The sequence below is a fragment of the Rhipicephalus microplus genome, chromosome 2 (assembly GCF_043290135.1).
Source record: "Rhipicephalus microplus isolate Deutch F79 chromosome 2, USDA_Rmic, whole genome shotgun sequence".
NCBI lineage: Eukaryota > Metazoa > Arthropoda > Arachnida > Ixodida > Ixodidae > Rhipicephalus > Rhipicephalus microplus.
Genome location: NC_134701.1, coordinates 187,721,051 through 187,738,819, shown reverse-complemented (window position 1 = coordinate 187,738,819; position 17,769 = coordinate 187,721,051). Strand labels below are relative to the sequence as shown.

The 17,769-nt window shown below is 44.0% G+C and overlaps 2 protein-coding genes across 2 annotated transcripts in view; both read left to right on the top strand.

The window, feature by feature from the left end:
* LOC119169646 (uncharacterized) overlaps window positions 1–17,769 on the top strand; it is a 375,903-nt gene that overhangs the window by 316,963 nt on the left and 41,171 nt on the right. The window lies entirely within an intron of this gene.
* The window catches only part of Tfb1 (transcription factor B1), a 71,308-nt gene that overhangs the window by 50,051 nt on the left and 3,488 nt on the right, over window positions 1–17,769 (top strand). The window contains exons 5-11 of the mRNA XM_037421741.2: window positions 2,266–2,415; window positions 2,999–3,078; window positions 5,264–5,431; window positions 6,288–6,488; window positions 10,140–10,230; window positions 14,392–14,507; window positions 16,069–16,161. Coding sequence (XP_037277638.2) covers window positions 2,266–2,415; window positions 2,999–3,078; window positions 5,264–5,431; window positions 6,288–6,488; window positions 10,140–10,230; window positions 14,392–14,507; window positions 16,069–16,161 — 899 coding nt within the window. The remainder of the gene's footprint in view (window positions 1–2,265; window positions 2,416–2,998; window positions 3,079–5,263; window positions 5,432–6,287; window positions 6,489–10,139; window positions 10,231–14,391; window positions 14,508–16,068; window positions 16,162–17,769) is intronic.

Sequence of the window (17,769 nt, the reverse complement as noted above, 5' to 3'; positions counted from 1 at the left end):
GAGGTGAGTGTTAACTGCCATGAAGCTGATGGCTATATGACACAACTATTGAATGAGATGAGTGTTAATTGCCATGAAGTTGATGGCTATATGACACAACTATTGAAAGAGATGAGTGTTAACTGCCATGAAGTTGATGGCTATATGACACAACAGTAATTGAAAGCACACAAACACACATGCAATACATACATAAATACATACATACATTGCAGCTTTTGCATCCAAAAGCTGCAGCAAAGTGCCGCATTGTGGCTGCACTTTGCTGCAGTTTTTGGAGGGGGCAAGTTTATTTGCACAGATTTTAATACAAAATGGCATGGGTACAGCATGTTGAACAGTAGGTATGAAAGCAGTTATGCTGTAATCATTTTAGACCAGGCACCAAAACTTATGGCAGTGAGTCGCACTTATGTGACATCACGTTCAAGTTCACTGTAGACGTATGTGTAAATTTAAGGGCTCGTTTTTGTTTAGTTAGACACAATACTAATGAGGCCTCACAAAAAATGACCCCAAGAAGAATATAGGTAATAAGTAATTCGAATAACATGCTGTGCCGTAGCTCAGTGGTAGAGTATCCAACACGTTATCCGAAAGTCGCAGGTTTGCTTCCTGCCGGTGGCAAGTTATCTTTTCATCTAGTTTTCTTTCCTCACATTTACATTACAATTACTTCTAATGACATTCCCTGTACTTCCCTTGGTATCATGGTCTGTTAGTTCTAATTAATCATATGTAAAGAAGTATCTCTATAGTATTGAACTAATTGACATATCCCCTGCAGGGCATGTGCCCATGATGCTCACGTTGTGTATTTCCACTTAGGCACCCTCCTCCACTTTTCATGATATCTAATACTTCAAAGTGAACTTTATATGTTCCATGAATTCAGTAGCCGTACAGCGCTTGTGTTTGCGTCATTCTTTTATTCGCGCGATTGCGTCCTATGTGCGCTGCTTCATCACGTGTCAAAGTGAAGTCGCGCTTTACGGACCGACCGCCTGGGACTTTAGCGTGACCGTAACAGATTTTTTAGTTACGTTTGTCATACGACGTGTGCAGCCGCGCGCGTTTCATAATCACGCGCCGTTTATGGGGAACCCGGATATTCAAATTGCTGCCCATAAATATCAACGCAAGGGGATCCGTACGACAGGCTCGGATCGAATTACCGACCGCACGTGTACACCAGTGCGCTCGATTGCACGTATTAAGTAACGTTCCGTGATCCTCTTGCGATTCGTCGCACGCACGCTAGTGCCGCCGCTTCTATTTATTCATTGGCGCACGAGAAGCCTGGCATCAAACGTAAGCCGCATCGGCATGGCCTTGAGCTCGTCTAGCTCGACGGGGAAAGGTTGCAGGAGCACATGGCGGAGCGGCGCGCGGTAGAAGAGCGGGCCGAGAATGAAACAGTTAAAATAGTACTTAAGGAGAAGGGAGGAAAGAGACACGGCCGGGCGAGCCGGAATGCCGTGTGTACGGCGTCTCGCGACATCGCTCGCTCGCATCGGCAGCCGGCCGGCTCTGAGATACGTACAGCCCCGCGCCTTGCGGAGGCTTCAAATGGCGCCGCACTGGCGTTAACGATCGGCTCGGGGATCGCTTCTAACGGTGCCGATCGTCGTGGTGTGCGCTGCCGCGATGATGGCCACAAACCGGTCATCCGTGTCTGCAGGGCTGTGCAGTAGGAAGTGCCGTTAAGCGCTCGCGGCGTTCTGAAGGCCGGCTGCGCCGCATTGCACCCCGCCCGACACCCCGCAATCCCTCTCGGTCGTCTGGTTATCTACCACGTCTTATCGAGGAGGCGCGCGGAGTGTCTCGGTCGGACTGGTCGAGGTTGCTATTCCTGTTTATGCATATCTCGTTTTGTTCTCTTTCTTTTTAATTGTGCTATCATGTTTTCGAGGGTCTTGCCGACCCTCGCTAGAGCGGCATTGCAGTGGGTGCCGCTGTATGCTCTAGTTACGGCTTCGCGTGTACAGGAATACTAGCGCTGTATCTAAACCTGTTTTTTTCGAACAGTGTAATAAACCGGCGGGGCGTTTCGTTTACCTCCCACTGTTACGTAGTGGGCTGCACAATTTGCTTTGGTGTTAACCCCAGTTTCGCTGCCTTCTTTTGAGTGTCTCCTCGCAGTAGAATTCGATTTTTGATGTATGTTTACTTAGACAACACAGATGTCTGGCATATGGCTTGTATTTGTAATGATTTTTTATGTGACTGTTCATGAAACCTCCATCTTTTCTGTTTTTTCCCCAGTGAAGCGGAAACACCTGGAAAATGTTCCAGAGCGCATGACCGAATCGGAATTTTGGACGCGCTTCTTCCAGTCCCATTACTTTCACCGAGACAGGCTGCACACGAGCACACGAGACCTGTTCTCTGACTGTGCTCGCAGCGACGATAAAGGTGGGCACCTTCACCTGCCTTTTTTTTTTCTTGTATAGTAGATGACGATGCTTGTAAAGCCTGAATATTCTTACTGAAGCATGTTAATAAACAGTACGGTGTGATGTCCTTGTGTAGTTGAACACTTTGTCAGTTTTGAGAAAATATACTGGCAATAAAAAGGATACGAGTATTTATAAAGGGTCATTCATGATTTTAGTCGTTTTGTTATCTTGTATGTGAGTAAGCAAGACAAACTGTTTGTTAATCAACAGATGTTCTTTCACACAGACTCAGTAAAAGCACACAATTGCTTGTTCACTACTTGGTCTGCGAGACTGTTCATCTTCGGAGGGACCCTTAAATTGGAGTTGTCTAGTATGAACTCGGAAAATGTTTAATGCTAAGGAAAATTGGTGTCTCCCTGAAAACATTATTGATATGCAGATATTTGAGAATCTGCCAGTCAACCTGTGATATGCACTGCATATATTAACTTTGCCATTTCTGACTGTCAGACCTGTGCTCGTTATTTTACATTTCTTTTTGTTTTTGCTTAGTTTGGTTCTGACTACTGTTTGCTAATTGTATATTGCTCTTCCAGATATACAGGAGGCTATCTCAAAAGGATTCCGGGATCCCTTCGTTGACATCTCATCTTTCCAAGACATAGAATCATTTAATGTGAGTTATTCTGCATATTGCGTCTGTGTTGCAATGTGTAAAGGCTTGATTAGTACATACTATAATCAGATACAGCGGAAGAAGTCTGAGGATGCCCCACTCAGACGACTGAAGTGTGGCACCTGATTGCCTCTGTTGCTAAAGAAATAGTCACGCTGATGGACTTGGAAATGTTCTCTGAAAACGGAGTAACCGGCGTTCTGGCCCAAAACGTCAGTGAGGAGTGTGTGCTCATTGGAGCAGGTCTGTGTGCATCTACCTTTGAGGAGGAAAAGCCATGAACTTCTGAACTTTTATCGGACTATAGTATCACAGTTATAAGTTACATAAGTTCGGTTTGTTTGCTGCTGGTACTTACATAGGTTGAGTAAGACTTGAAAGTTCTTTTGGAGAAAAAGGGCTGTCATATTATAGGCGTACGATGTATTTCAACCTTAATTACCACATTTTAATTTCTATAGGTAACATTGTTTGGTGGCAGAGACTAGCTTTGTTTTAAAGGGACTGACAATTGCCCTGAACATGCTATGAGATGACTGCACGGATGGAAAGATTGACCCTCGTAGTGACTCAAACCAATCCTATTTTTCTCGGGAGAAGTGAAGTTATATTTTTGTTTCTTCATTGAAAATCTCAAAAATAACCTGTAGCGCCACCTGGTGCAAAACACTTCAATTACCCGAGCTGCTCTGTCATGCGACCGTAAACTAGTGTACGCATTCCTTAAAAATGTACTTACAAGCCTGAGTTAGTAGTGTGCAATAAAGTAGCACTGCCTTCGCATGACGTAATGATCCCGTGCTCGTCAGCACGTCTTAGGCAGCTTTTCTACGTGCTCATGAAACCATGCACGCAGTTTTCAGGTCGCTAAGACTTTGGAGTGACGTGGTTTTTATACCTACTCTTTTCTCTCGTAAATGGCGCGCAGTGACGTTTTTGGTGACTTGACTTGGCTCGTGTCTCGGGAGAGTAATGACGACGGGACGAGTCATCCACGACACAGGCGCATCAACCTTTGGCGCAAGCGCATGCAACGCGGTACAAATACAGGGAAGTTGTATAAAACCACGTTGTCTCATTGTAATGACTTGCTATTTTCAGCAGCAGTTTTAAAGCTTAGAATAAATGTGGTTGAGCATAGTTACAGGAAGCCCTGCGAAAGCAGAACAATGGCGGCATGCACAAGTCACTAGAAGAGCTACCGGCATCGCTATCAATTCTCAGTGTTGCTGGACAAAAAGGCACGTTGGTGTTCAAAGCTTTCAAAATCGACAAATACTGCTTATAAAATAACTGCGTGCTTTTGGGAGTAACTACTGCAGCTGCAAACATTGCGAAGGGTTAGCTTTCGATCGCACCGGAAAATAGTGGGTCGGAAAAAAATCGATTGTCTGTCCCTTTAAAGGTTGTTACCTGTGTAAGAGTAAAGAGCATTGTGGAGCTCAGTGTTATGTTGAGTGCATAGATTTATGTAGTATACATTTATATACTTCAACGCAGCAATATTGTTTTCTAGTTTGGCTATCTATTTATTGTTATATATATCCGTAAAAACACTTGTGTGACTGTATAACAGATGTTATGCCTTTTTGTCGATGTTGTTGCATTTGCAATTCACTGCTGACACGTTGAGGTGTTTTCTTGAAGCATTTATTCATTGACAAGCTGTGCGAGTAGTTTTGATGACGACTTTCTCAGCATTGTCATGCTTCTGAAACACAGCTGAGATTGTTGAGCAGGATCACGGGTTACCCTGTTGGGGTTCTTCACCTAAGCGAAATTTCATCTGTTGCGCTAAGCAAGCATTTCTTGTTACACAATATGGCTGTAAGTTACATGATTTTCATGTAGTGTCTACTTTTGCTTTCTTTTTCTTGCATTGTGTTTATCTTGTGATTATTTGGTTATTGCACTGCCTTTCCTACGTGGGCCAGCATATTGGCCTGCAGTATTAAATAAATAAATAAATAAATAAATAAATAAATAAATAAAACTTACGATAGCTTCAGAAATTACTGTCTCAACCCATTAAGCACTTTCATTTTTCTCTCGTTTCATTTGCAAAGCCCTGGCTTACAAGGATGTTTTTTTTTTCTTCTATTTTATATTGGCATATTGACAAAGGCTAAGAAATAAGCCAGTGCACTGAATGTTCGCTTCTAAGTCTGCCCTGCATGTTTGCCAGGAACGGGACCTGCCAGGGTCAGTGGCATCTGCTGGAAGCGTTGCGAATCACTCTATGATTCGTAGATTCAACCATCATTCAATGATGGTCCTGCGAGCCTGTGGTAATGACAAGGACGCCCCTATGGAGCTTTCGTCCCAAGAAGAAGATCCTCTTGCTGTCAAACATGTAAGTGGGCACATGCAGACATTGTTGTAGTAGTAGTAGTAGTAGTAGTAGTAGTAGTAGTAGTAGTAGTAGTAGTAGTAGTAGTAGTAGTAGTAGTAGTGCATTGAAGCTGTAGTGTAGCAGTAGCTTTACTTCTTAATTGCACAGATGGAGGGATAGAAGCAAAACTTGACCCCTCAAGCCAAAAAAGCCCCACAAAAGCTTCTGTGCACACAGTTCATGAATAATACGCAGTCCCATAAAAAAAAAAAAAAAACAGATGCATTTAACGACCCATCACAGATGAAATCACATTGTCACCTGTGAATAGAAGACTGGAAATAAAACATGTATTTACAAGCATACAAGAAAGTGCATAGTTATGCTAATAACTGCTGCGCAATATTTAAATTTTAATAGCTCATTAGCATCTGCAGTAAAGTTTCGAAGTTTGTTTTGTAAAAGCCTTTGAGTGCTGCCAAAATCCTCATGCGATATATTCAGGCTGCCAGAGACTGGGTCCTTACTCAGCAATTGGAGGTCAGTATAAATGCAAGGGACCAGTTTTTGTGAGTACAATGACACGGAGCCAATAGATAGAGATGTCAAGGAGAGTGATGCAATGAAAGGAGCTACTTGGTACATGCTGGCTTGGCAATGTGGTTACGGTAGGGAGATACTTCAAACGACGGAGTGCGAGGAACAGAGGACACAGCTTTAACAAAATAAGCACTCATGTCCAGTCTTTTTTGTAGCCTGTCCTTTGTAGACTCTCCCTACTGTAAACGCATCGCCAAACCAAAATTCTGAGGACAGCGTAGGAACTTTCCTGTCCATTCCTTATACGACTTCTTTTCTCATTTTTCATATCTTTCAGGCCAGAGTGTGGGAAAAGACGCAGCTGGAGGACTTATTGGGCAACAACGGGAGTTGCAGCGGATTCCCGGTGCGACTGGGCCAGGGCGAGCGACACCAGCGGGGACCTACGGCGGGCGACAATTCGACAACGCCTGAGGATCGCGTGGCACCCAGCGTCCTTCAACGAGAGCTGTCGAACTGGACGCCCTCGGGACAAGGAGTAAGGAAGCGCGACCAGAGTGGCCTTCAGTGTGCGCTGCATGATGTGCTTTTAATGCAAATCATTTCGTACTTATCCCCCCAAAAAACTGACCTTGTTACAGGGTGTGTCTTCAAGCTGTATCTAGGGCTACAGATGCTCGAGAACTCCACCATCATTGTTTGCTCACATATCTAGCTCCTTATTCTTCTAAGAATAAGAATAAGAATGGGGTGGAGCACATTCGGCAAGCACTCTCAAATTATAACAGGTAGATTGCTGCTATCCCTCAAGGGGAAGGTATATAACAGCTGTATCTTGCCAGTACTTAGCTACGAAGCAGAAACCTGGAGACTTACAAAGAGGGTTCAGCTTAAATTGAGGACGACGCAGCGAGCAATGGAAAGAAAAATGGTAGGTGTAACCTTAAGAGACAAGAAGAGAGCTGAGTGGATTAGGGAACAAACGGGGGTTAAGGATATTATAGTTGAAATGAAGAAGAAATGGACATGGGCCGGGCGGGCATGTAGCGCGTAGACAGGATAACCGCTGGTCATTAAGGGTAACAAACTGGATTCCCAGAGAAGGGAAGCAGGTTAGGGGGAGACAGAAGGTTAGGTGGGCAGATGAGATTAAGAAGTTTGCGGGAGAGAGGCCTTTGTCCTGCAGTGGACGTAGTCAGGCTGATGATGATGATGATGATCTAGCTCATATCGTTAAGTCATATAGTTGCAGTGCTAATTTTGATGGCAAAAAGCATTGTGTGGCCTTTCTATTTCAGCAGTGGAGTAAGCCAGCTGAGCTCTGGAGTAGGGCTGCTCACACACTTATGAAGGAACAACACTATCGAAACAACAGTAGTGTAGAGAATGCATTGGGGAATGAAATTTAAGCTTTTCAGGGTTTAGACCTTAGTTTCTTCTGTGCCATGACTTATCTATGCGTTTCTAGTAAAAATGGTTGAGGACAAGCACTATTCGTCGACGGTACCTTACATCTTGCCACAGGGCCAAGAGTAACTAACTGCCTTTGTGCTCGTCTCATTGGGCAGAGAAAGCAGAAGATTCATTTACATTGAGATGTTAGAAAGTGTTGATGTGTGGGGTCTACTGTTAAAAAGAAAAAGGGGAAAAAAAAAGTTTCTGCAATTTTTTTTCTTCAGGATTTTGGGTAACAGCGTGGAATTAGAGCTATTTTAAGTACCGTATTTACTTGCGTAATCCTCGCACCCCGCACATTGCCTAACACACACGCAATTTTATTTTTTTCTGAGAGTAACTATTGTACCCTTGAAAATTGCAGCTGGAATGTCGTCTGCTTCTTCCAACCACTGATGATGATAGCGTACAACAGCCTGGCACTATCTCTTAAGTCAAGCCAGTGTGGAAATTGTGTGTTGTGGCTTGTACGTTGTGCTCGCTTTGTGGTTACGTTATGAGGCAATACGGAAGCTACACGGCTGCTTTCAAGTTGAAAGTGATTGATTGTGTGCTAAGTAACGGCAACAGGGCTGGCGGAAAGCACTTTGAAGGCGACGAGTTTTGTGTTCGCTACTGTCGATGGCAGCATGGGCATCTGAAAGCCACCAAAACTGGCTGGGCATTCCGTGTCCCAAGGACTGGGCTGGATGGTAAAACTCTCGTTAGAAGGTACTAACTGCAGACGATTCTATGTTCGATGGCCATCAACTCTAGGCTGATGTCGTAAGCTAATGTTTTGCGGGCTCCTGTGACGAATGGTAACACTACGCTTGCAAGCTTTGCGTACGGTTTTCCAAAACTCTACCATTTGCTTGCAGCTTTTGTGTCTCAAATAAATCTTGTCTTGTGTTGAACCTGTGGTTTTATCATTAAGGTCAGTCTTGATCAGTACTTCCTAAGGCTTGTAGTTAGTTGCTAGCATGAGGATCCCAAATTGTGGCCACTTCCTATCTTTTCCCGGCTCTGTATGTTTTTGTGAAAAACTTTTCTCGCGTAATTCTTGCACCCCGCAACTTTTCATTGGTTGTCCACAAAAAAGTGTGCGAATATTATGCGAGTAAATACATATTTTCATCTTACCTGCTACGATAGTAGATAGTATTTGCTAATGCTGCTTATATCTTCTGTATATGCTCATCGCGGCCCAAGAAATAATGATACCTGGGTGATATGCTGCACTTTATTTTGTGTGGTATTTAAAGCGAGTTTTTTTACAGCAGCTGCACAAAGAAAAGTGCATGCACCAAGGCAAGTAGTGGGAACGCTGCAGGAACTGCTCTACTTGTGCAAAAAGAGAGAAGAGTAATTGGTCCAAGGGCCCATTTTACAGCCGAACTCCGGTGCAATGAAAGATTCACGATTCCCCGTAAGCAGTCCATAGGAGTCAATGCATAAATGTGTTGGCCACAACGAACACTTTTTCTTCAATCGTCCTGCTTCAATGAAATGTTAAGATGCAACTCCAGGTTCACATACTTATTTCTATGCAGTAAACCCAATCTTTAACATTTTGATGCATTTTCAAAGCCTGAAAATATGTCAACGAAGTCTAAAACACGCGTTGGCGCCACCAGAAACCGCCGCTGTTCATCAAGCATGGGCGCCACCATTGCTCGATAGCGATGGCAATGAGACTGCCCTGCTTTTGCCACTGGCTTGCTTTTGAGCTGCAGACGATCCGAGGCTGAAGCTTAGTCGCTCAGTTCATGGTTTTCTTCACACAGCTGCTCGGTGCAATCGCGGAACGATGCCTTTTCTGATTTCTATGCTTAGATTATGTTCGTGCTTAACCAGTGGGTTAACTAATCAGAGCGGCTGTTCGTCCGCATTATCAACAAAATCAGCTAGCCGCGAGTGATGGATGATAAGAACAGCATAGAATAGTGCAAAAGTTGCCGCTCCACGATACCCTGCCTCCATCTCGGCGTTGTCAGATACTTTTACGGAGAACAGCTGCTGGTGTTAAGGTGTTAATGCAACTGTGGTTAGTATGAAGGCGGTTTTAGGCGTTGTTTCAGCGTGCTTTTCACTATGGCCTGGCTATGCATGGGTGAGAATCACATTGTGACGCTGCTGGGAAAGAATAGGAAGCAGTGGACATTTTTTTAATTTGGAGAATAAATGTTCCTGTTTTGCTAGCCCAGACCAGCTATGTTTTTCGAATGCACTACAACGAAATTTTTGCTTCAACAAAACTTTTTCTGCGCCCCGTCAGTTTTATGTAGCGGGGTTCGACTATATTCAGTCTAATGAAGCCAGAGGAAGCGTAAGGTTGTTCTTAGTTGGATTGTAGCACTATTTATGACAGAGAGAAAAAACAAATTGTAGTGGCTGTAAAGACTGTGCACCGCAAAAGGGGACTCAACCCACAAATTTCCCCCTACAATATGCATGTGATGCCTTACCAACTGTGCCATGGCTGTTCACTTGCCCACTTCACCATGTATCTCTGCATACGTGATCCTGGAAGCATTAGCCAGCACCCCTCGTTGTCATGGCAGTGAAAGCATTCTTTTGGTCAGCATCGCACTGCATTTGATCTTTTTGAGCTGGCAGTAAGCCCTTCGTTTCATAAGTATTGCGTTCATTAAGTTATATACTGCAAATAATGTCCCTATACTGTTCGCGGCTTATGTTAGGTTGTGTCATGCATATAGATAATGCATATTACGTGTGCTCTTTTGTTGCGCAGATATTGCCTGCCTCAGCGGCCCTGTCAGTCCTGGGTGAATTATCTCCCGGTGGTGCTCTTATGAAGAACGCACAGCAGGTGCCCCTCAAAGGTGAGCCCTGCTCTGTTTTTCCCAGCAAAGTGTTCACTTGGAATTCGTAAACAATGTGCACATGACAGGGAGATGCAGGTCAGACTACTCGGGCTCTTTCTCATGGACGTACAGCTGAAACTCCATTATATCTAAATTGGTGAAATGAGCTACACTTGAACTCCGCTACAACGAAATTTCCGCTACAACGAAAAATTCACAGTTCCCTGTCAGCAGTCCATTGGAGTCGATGCATAAATATTGTCGCCACAACAAACACTTTTTCTTCGATCTTCCCACTTCAACAAAATTTCGCGGTGCAATTCCAGGCTCAGATACTTATTTCTATGCAGTAAACCCAATTTTTAACATTTTGATGCATTTTCAGAATCTGAAAATACGTCGACGAAGTCTAAAGCACGCGTTGGCACCACCAGAAACCGCTGCTGTTCAGCAAGTATGGATGCTGTCGTTGCTCGATAGTGATGGCAACAAGACTGCCCTGCTTCTGCCACTGGTTTGCGTTTGAGCCGCAGACTATCCGAAGCTGAAGCTTAGTCGCTCAGTTCATGGTTTCCTTCAGGCATCTGCTGGGTTCAACCGCGGAACGATGCCTTTTCCAATTGCGATGCTTATCATTATGTTTACTCTTGGCCAGTGTGGTAACGAATCGGAGCACCGATTCGTCCACGTTATCAAGAAAATCGGCTAGCCGCGATTGATGGATGATAAGATTGGCATAGAATAATGCAGATGTCGCCACTTCACGATACCCTGCCTCCATCTCGGCGTTGTCGGGTACTTTTGATGGTGTACAGCTGCTAGTGTTAATGTGTTAATGCAACTGTTTGGTTCGTTCACGAAGGCGGTTTTAGGCGTGTTACAGCGTGCTTTTCACCATGGCCGCGCTATGCATGACTGAGAATCGTGTCAGTACGCTGCTGGCAAAGAATAGAAAAGAGCGGACACTTTCTTAATTTTTATAATAAACATTCCTTTGTTTTGCTAGCTCAGATCAGCTATATTTTTTCGATTTCACTACAACGAAATTTTTGCTTCAATGAAATTTTTTTCGCGCCCCATCAGTTTCATTGTAGCAGGGTTTGACTTTATATATAGTTTAATGCACTCAAACTTTATTATGTTGAAATTTGACCATCTATGCAAAGTTATTAACTGTGTCTCGTAGAAAGGGGTACTGACACAAAAATTTTTCAGTTGTAGTTTCCTTCTGTCAGATAAAAGGCTGAGAACTTTAGGGCCTTGAAAATGTACGGCTAAGCAGGAGAAGTAATTATATTATACGTAAAGAAGTAATTATATCATCTTCATAACACATGCTCGCGCAAGATGTCACGTTTCCAAGGTTGCCCCAGACTGTGGCCTTGTTGCTCCAACGTGCGAAGGTGAGAAGCGGTACGGGTGCGGACGCATGAGAACAACTGCCATGGTTGGGAAATGGCTGCAGATGCCGAAAACACAATGTCTGGAGACCCTGAACCACCGTGCTTTCGTAGTTGTAGTGTACGGAAGCAATGACAGTGCGTCACAAATGTTTCAAACTCAATATTGTCAGATATGCAAAAAGAATAAATAAATAAAGGAATCGCTTTATTGTTCACCTTTTAAATAAAGTGGCGAGAACGGCATGGCCACATCGGCCACCATCATGTGTATTTCTCTTGCTACAGCAGTGCTGCGGGTATCCACTGAACGTCAGGTTTTTATGAGTGAAAAAACAACTTTGTCGTTTTAGTTTTATGCAGAAGGAGGTAGAAAAAGTGCTTGGCTGACCAACAGAAATGCTAATAATAACTTGAATAAAAACAAACAAACAATTTTGTTGAACTTGAGGGTGAACTACCGTATTTACTCGATTCTACCGCACCCTCAATTGTAACGCCCACCCAGTTTCGACGACGAAAAAAAAAAAAAAAGGAAGACATCGATTGCAACGCGCACCAATTTTTCTCGTTGGCTCGCACGATCACACCACTCGAAAAAACGACTCCTTTCGGGAGCGTCTTCCATTTAAATATGAGGTACGGGGGAAGCTTGTGCCCACCTGACGTGTAACAGAGCATTGCTGTCACTGCAGTTTTACCGTGGACCGATGTCAGCACGCGAACTTGTTTCGCCCCCTTCTTCTCGACGGTTGTGGTGCTAGGCATGTCCAAGTAAAGAGGCGTCTGATCGGCATTCCCGATTTGCCCAAGCAGATAGCCGTTGTTGTGCCGCAAGTTTAGGACGAACCTCTGAAAACTGTTAAGATTTTCATCGTAGTCCTCTCGAAACTTTTTGCATATGCCCGTTCGCCTTCGGAGGGAAAAGATTTTCCTCTTCATAAAGTTAGTTAGCCAGCACCTGCTCGGTTTAAACTGGCTCCGCATTAGCCCTTTTTCTATTCTAAGGCTAACATGCAGCCCGCACTTTGAGCAGTTCTGTCGTCATGGGCCGCTGTGCCGCTCGCTGCTCAAGCACATACTCGCCGAGCAGCTCTTCAATTTGCGGAAACCGACCCTGCTGTGGTCCACTGAAGCCTTTGCGTGAAGCTTTGCTGTCGACAATCTTCTGCTTTTGTTTCCGCCAGTCCCGCACGCACGTTTCGGGAACTCCGAACGACCGCGATGCGGCCCATTTCCGTCCGTTTCTACACACGCGATGACTTTTCTTTTAAAAGCGGCAACGTGGTGCAGTCGAGTTTTCGGAGTCGGTCCTTCCATGCCGTCAGCGCTAATACACTACAATGTGACGAACTTGTCAGCACACGTACGAAGTGCCGCATATGGGAAACATATAGGCAGAAATGGCCGACGCGCCATGCCGACGCACGTAGGGGGCAGCCATTTTGGATATGCTGATGGCAATAGAATGACCGTATTCAGTTTTTTTTTCGTACTCGATTCTAACGCACATGCAATCTATGAACTCGCTTAACCGGAAAAAAGGTGCGCGTTAGATTCGAGTAATTACGGTACCACATTTGTAATTGGTTGCCACTCATATGATATCCTTTTTTGCAGCTGCTTACATGATGTGGTACAAGAATTAAAAAATGATTTCGTGTAAGCCACGTAACGTTCAACCATTGCTGCCAGTGGAAGTCCTAATTTATCAACATGATCTTTGTTTTTCGCAGCTGTGAAGCTTCATTATGCTGCAATTGCAGATAATCATGTTTACATAATGAAGGTTATAAGTACATTTTTTACTATGGAAGTGAAGTTAAGTACTGCATTATTTTGTGACATTGCCACGTTGAAGGGCATTATATCAAGTGGGGTACATTCTATAGCGCAAACTTAGAAAAGAAAGACATGAGCAAAGAAGTAGGAGGAAGCAGAAAGGTTGGGCACTTATCTTGAACTGTGTATTTGCAAGAACAAGCTTACAAGTATATCTGCACGTGCTTGCATCAGTGTCCGCAAAAAGTCACACTTTCATATCTAAGAGCTGCATCTCATTTTCGAAAAGTGAAACATGTATCACTGATACAACTCATGCCTCTCTTGTTAATGTAAAACGTCTCCACTAACTCTAGTGCTGATGTGTCTTTAATCCGCAGTTATATCAGTGATATGTCTGTTTCACTTTTCCAAGATGAGATGCAGCTCTTTGCTGAAACTGATGCAAGCATGCGCAAATAGTTGTAATCTGATGGCTCGTTCTTTCAAATAAGCTGTTGAAGTTCTGTGCCCGACCTTTCTGCTTCCTCCTACTACTTTTCTCGTGTCTATTTTTTCTCGTTTTTGTGCGATCATGTACCCCTCCGATGTTACCAACTGCCCAACAATAAGTCTTGCTCACTATATTGAGGTTTAACTGTACTATATCCAGGTTGCACTAATGAAACTAATGAACTGTTATAGTTTTTGTCACATCGTATTGCGAGGATAATGTGTGTCTGTTATATGTGCCACGAGATGTCAGAGCACTGACACACCTCATTTAAAAGGTATAGCTTATTCAACAGCAGTTATAGGAAAGAAATGTAATTCTTAAGCTGGTGTTTTTTTTCTTTTGTTTTCATGTGTTTCTGCATTTCGTGTCGCATGTACTCCTTGACAGTTGTGAACAGTTATTCAACCATGAGCCAGTTCCTTTTCCGAACTTTGATTAACTAAACCGACAGTTTGGGTGTATCGACAAGAGGTTTCTTTTGTTTGTTTTCTGTTTTGACAGACACAGTGAGCTTGGACGTTCAGAGAGATCTTCGCAGCATTTACACAGCCCAGTTCGAGCTTCTGCGGCACTTCTGGACGTGCTTCCCCAGCACCAGTGCACAGCTTGAAGAAAAGGTGGGGGCCCGGTCCCTTGTCTGGACAGCAATGGTGTCTTGTATGTTGCTTGTCATCCTGTGAACAATGTTAACGTTCATGGTGCGTTATGATGTTAGAAGTGGCAGGATTTCAATAATTTACAATGATGCTGCTTCGAACAGTGAACCTTTCAGGAACAGCCTAATAGATGAAATTGCAGGTAACGCATTCATGATTTCAAGAGCCAGTGGCGGGTCATATTTATTATTTGTCGACTACTAATATATGGTCAATGTATAGTCACATATGTGCTACATTGCAGCTGCTGCATTTTGATAAGTAATCTAGTGGACGCTAAATAATAATATTTTAATTTCACTGTATCTTTGTAATAGAAAATACTGGTCAGAAAGAAATAATTCTTGGTCTGTTCTGCAACCTTGCAGAATAGTGTCCCATACTGTAGCAGAACAAAGCTTTTTAATACCAAGAGACCTTGTTGAAGCACTGAAGTGTCTTCCTCTCAGAATCGTGTGTCCAGTTCTCACGTAAATCCTTCACAGCGCTGAAGGCAAGTGATGACCGATAATGATAGTCAGGCCCATTAACGAGGTAGTCTATATGACAAATCTGGTTGTAAAAAACTTGATGGTTTTTGATTTAGGTCACTAAATATAGACAGTCTATAGTTAGGTACAACTTAAGAGGTTTGGAGAAGGCCTGTCTAAATAACAGAAGCATGGCTGCTCATCACCCTTGCGGCTAAAGAAATAGCGCCTATCATGCGCTCTGCAATGTTCTCCTAAGGCGGTTTCACCACCATTTGGGCTCATGACATCATTTGGGAGTGCCACACATTAGTTAAGGCTTGTGTGCATCTGTCTTTGAGGAGGTAATGCTGGAGACTTCTAAACTTGTATCCGACTGCAAAAGAAAAAGAAAGAATAGTGGTCGTTGCATTCCACTGCTGGGAGGCATGTCCCCGAATGGATATTGTGAGGTTACTTACTGACACCCGAGATTGTTTACCTCATGGAATGCAGCACCAAATTCTGTGAAGCCTAATGTACAGAGGTGTCCAAGAGAACTCAGGATAGCAGTTTGGGAAGTTTGGACCACCACTTTACCACTTGTTTATCAAGCTGTTGCTGTAATGATTTGGTTATGAGCGAAACAAACTTCTTTTATGATTAATTTCATACTTTCTCAACTCAAAGGCTCAATGGACTCATTATGGTAAACCACTTATATTCCAGCGTGGTTTTGAACAGCTGGCTGTTTTTCTTTTCGGTACGCTATCGCCACTGAAGCATGGTGGAACTCCTTGTGAAACAGGCTTATTACCAGCGATTTAGGTGACTTCCGCTGTGGTTTCGGGGCGCACTAAACAGGCTTGAATGTTAGGGCAGGAGTAGAGCGTCAGTGAGACCAGCGTAAGAAGCGACGTCGGCAAGAACTTCTCAACATTAGTGGTTTACTCCTTCCGTAATGTGTGCCAACTGGCCTATCTAAGAGCAAAGCTTGATTGTACATGATGTGTGCACCTGCTGGTGTAGAGTGACGTACTGAGTGCTGTACCTTTTGTCATTTTGCGTTGCAGGCAATTAATATGAGGTCCACCCTGGAACGCTTCCAGTATGCTCAACTTCAACCCTTCCGAGACAAGCTGCTTCGTGAGCATCACACTCCTGATGTGGGTAGTCTCAAGCCACGGGCCATTCCACTTTCCGGAATGGCTTATTACTCCCAATCACTGTTGCCTAAGGCATTGTGACCAAGATAGTGTGTGCTCTGTTTGTAAAATAATAATGTCATAGCGCCGTAAGGGGTAGAATTCTTGCCGGTAAGTACAATTGATCTTGCGCAGCGCTTGCATTAGCCAGTTACTCTTGCCACCTGAATGCACTTGGTAAGAAAAAATCACAGCATATCCGCGGAGTGAATGATGATGAGTGGGGCGAAGCGTCCGTCAGGCCGTCCGAGCTTCTGTTTGTCTGTTTGTTCTTGTTTCCGTCCGTCCGCGCGACCATCTGTGCGTCCGTCCATGAGTCTGTCCATCCATCTGTCTGTCTGTCTGTTTGTGCGTTCATTCGTGCATACATCCGCCCGTCTATCCATCCGTTCGTCTGCTAGTCTGTCTGTTCGTGCGTCCATCTAGTGAGCACTCCAAATACCGCCATCTCCTATCTGGATCTTGCATCCCCTGTAGCACATACCCGCTCTGGAGCGGGTATGTGCCACCGATGGCTACGTCCTACTACATACGTACATACAAGGGATGGACAGACCCACCCCCCAAAGAGCTTCGCTCCTAAAAAGGACTCGCTAGTAAATTATGCATCATGATGTCACCTTGAGAAGCTCTTGCGCCAGCCTGCTGGGATGTCACAAATGTTGACGATGTCTTTAGGGATGCCTTAGTTTATGTTGGAAAAAAAAAATTGGTCATGTTGCCATCATTGTTGCATCAAGGTGTTTGGTATTTCAGTTTCATCAGTAATGTCACACTTTGCTACATTCGAAGACAACTTTCTTTGGAAATGAAAGGAAGGCCACGGAACCAAAGTGGGCGTGTGCCACCGCTGAAGAATATAGTCGCGCAAAGGGATCCGTGTTTTTCGTGTGAAGATAATAAAAACCAACAATACTTTATTTTCTACAGAACACTATTTATAAAGAGACTCTGCATGAACCAAAGAGATATATTATTTGTTTTGCTTGGATTAAGTGTCATTTCACGTTTTTGCACATCTGAAAACGTCGCACGTTTTAGGTGCACCTCGCTGTCGAAAAGGGATCTTCGATTAAGGGCAGTTATTCTAATGACTCGCCGAAGGAGTTTGTGTCGAATTTCACTGACAAATAGCTGCGTAAGCAGACGTAGCAGGTCCTATGCAGTGGTATTATTCAAAGACGATCGGCATTCGAAAAGCGAGTCGAGACTTCTTCTCTGGGGACTACATCTGCTGTAGCTCCACTCCCGTAGTTTTCCCTTCATTGCCACAGAAAGTTGTCCCCGAGTATAGAATCGTGTTATTAGACTACATTTTATTTTGTGAATTTCTGTGACATATACCTTAAAGTAGCTTCTCTCATAGTTATGGGCATCGTGAAGCTTTGACTGATAATTGGAGGTAAATGGCACTTTACAGCACTCGCTGTGCAGTAGCGAGCACTGTAAAGTCCATGCTTTTACAAAATCTGAAGCTGGAATCTGGTGATGCTGTCCGTTATTTGCATAAAGTAACAATGTGAACTTCCGATCGGCTGGTAAGAACTAGACCTGCGTTGAAGCCGCTGG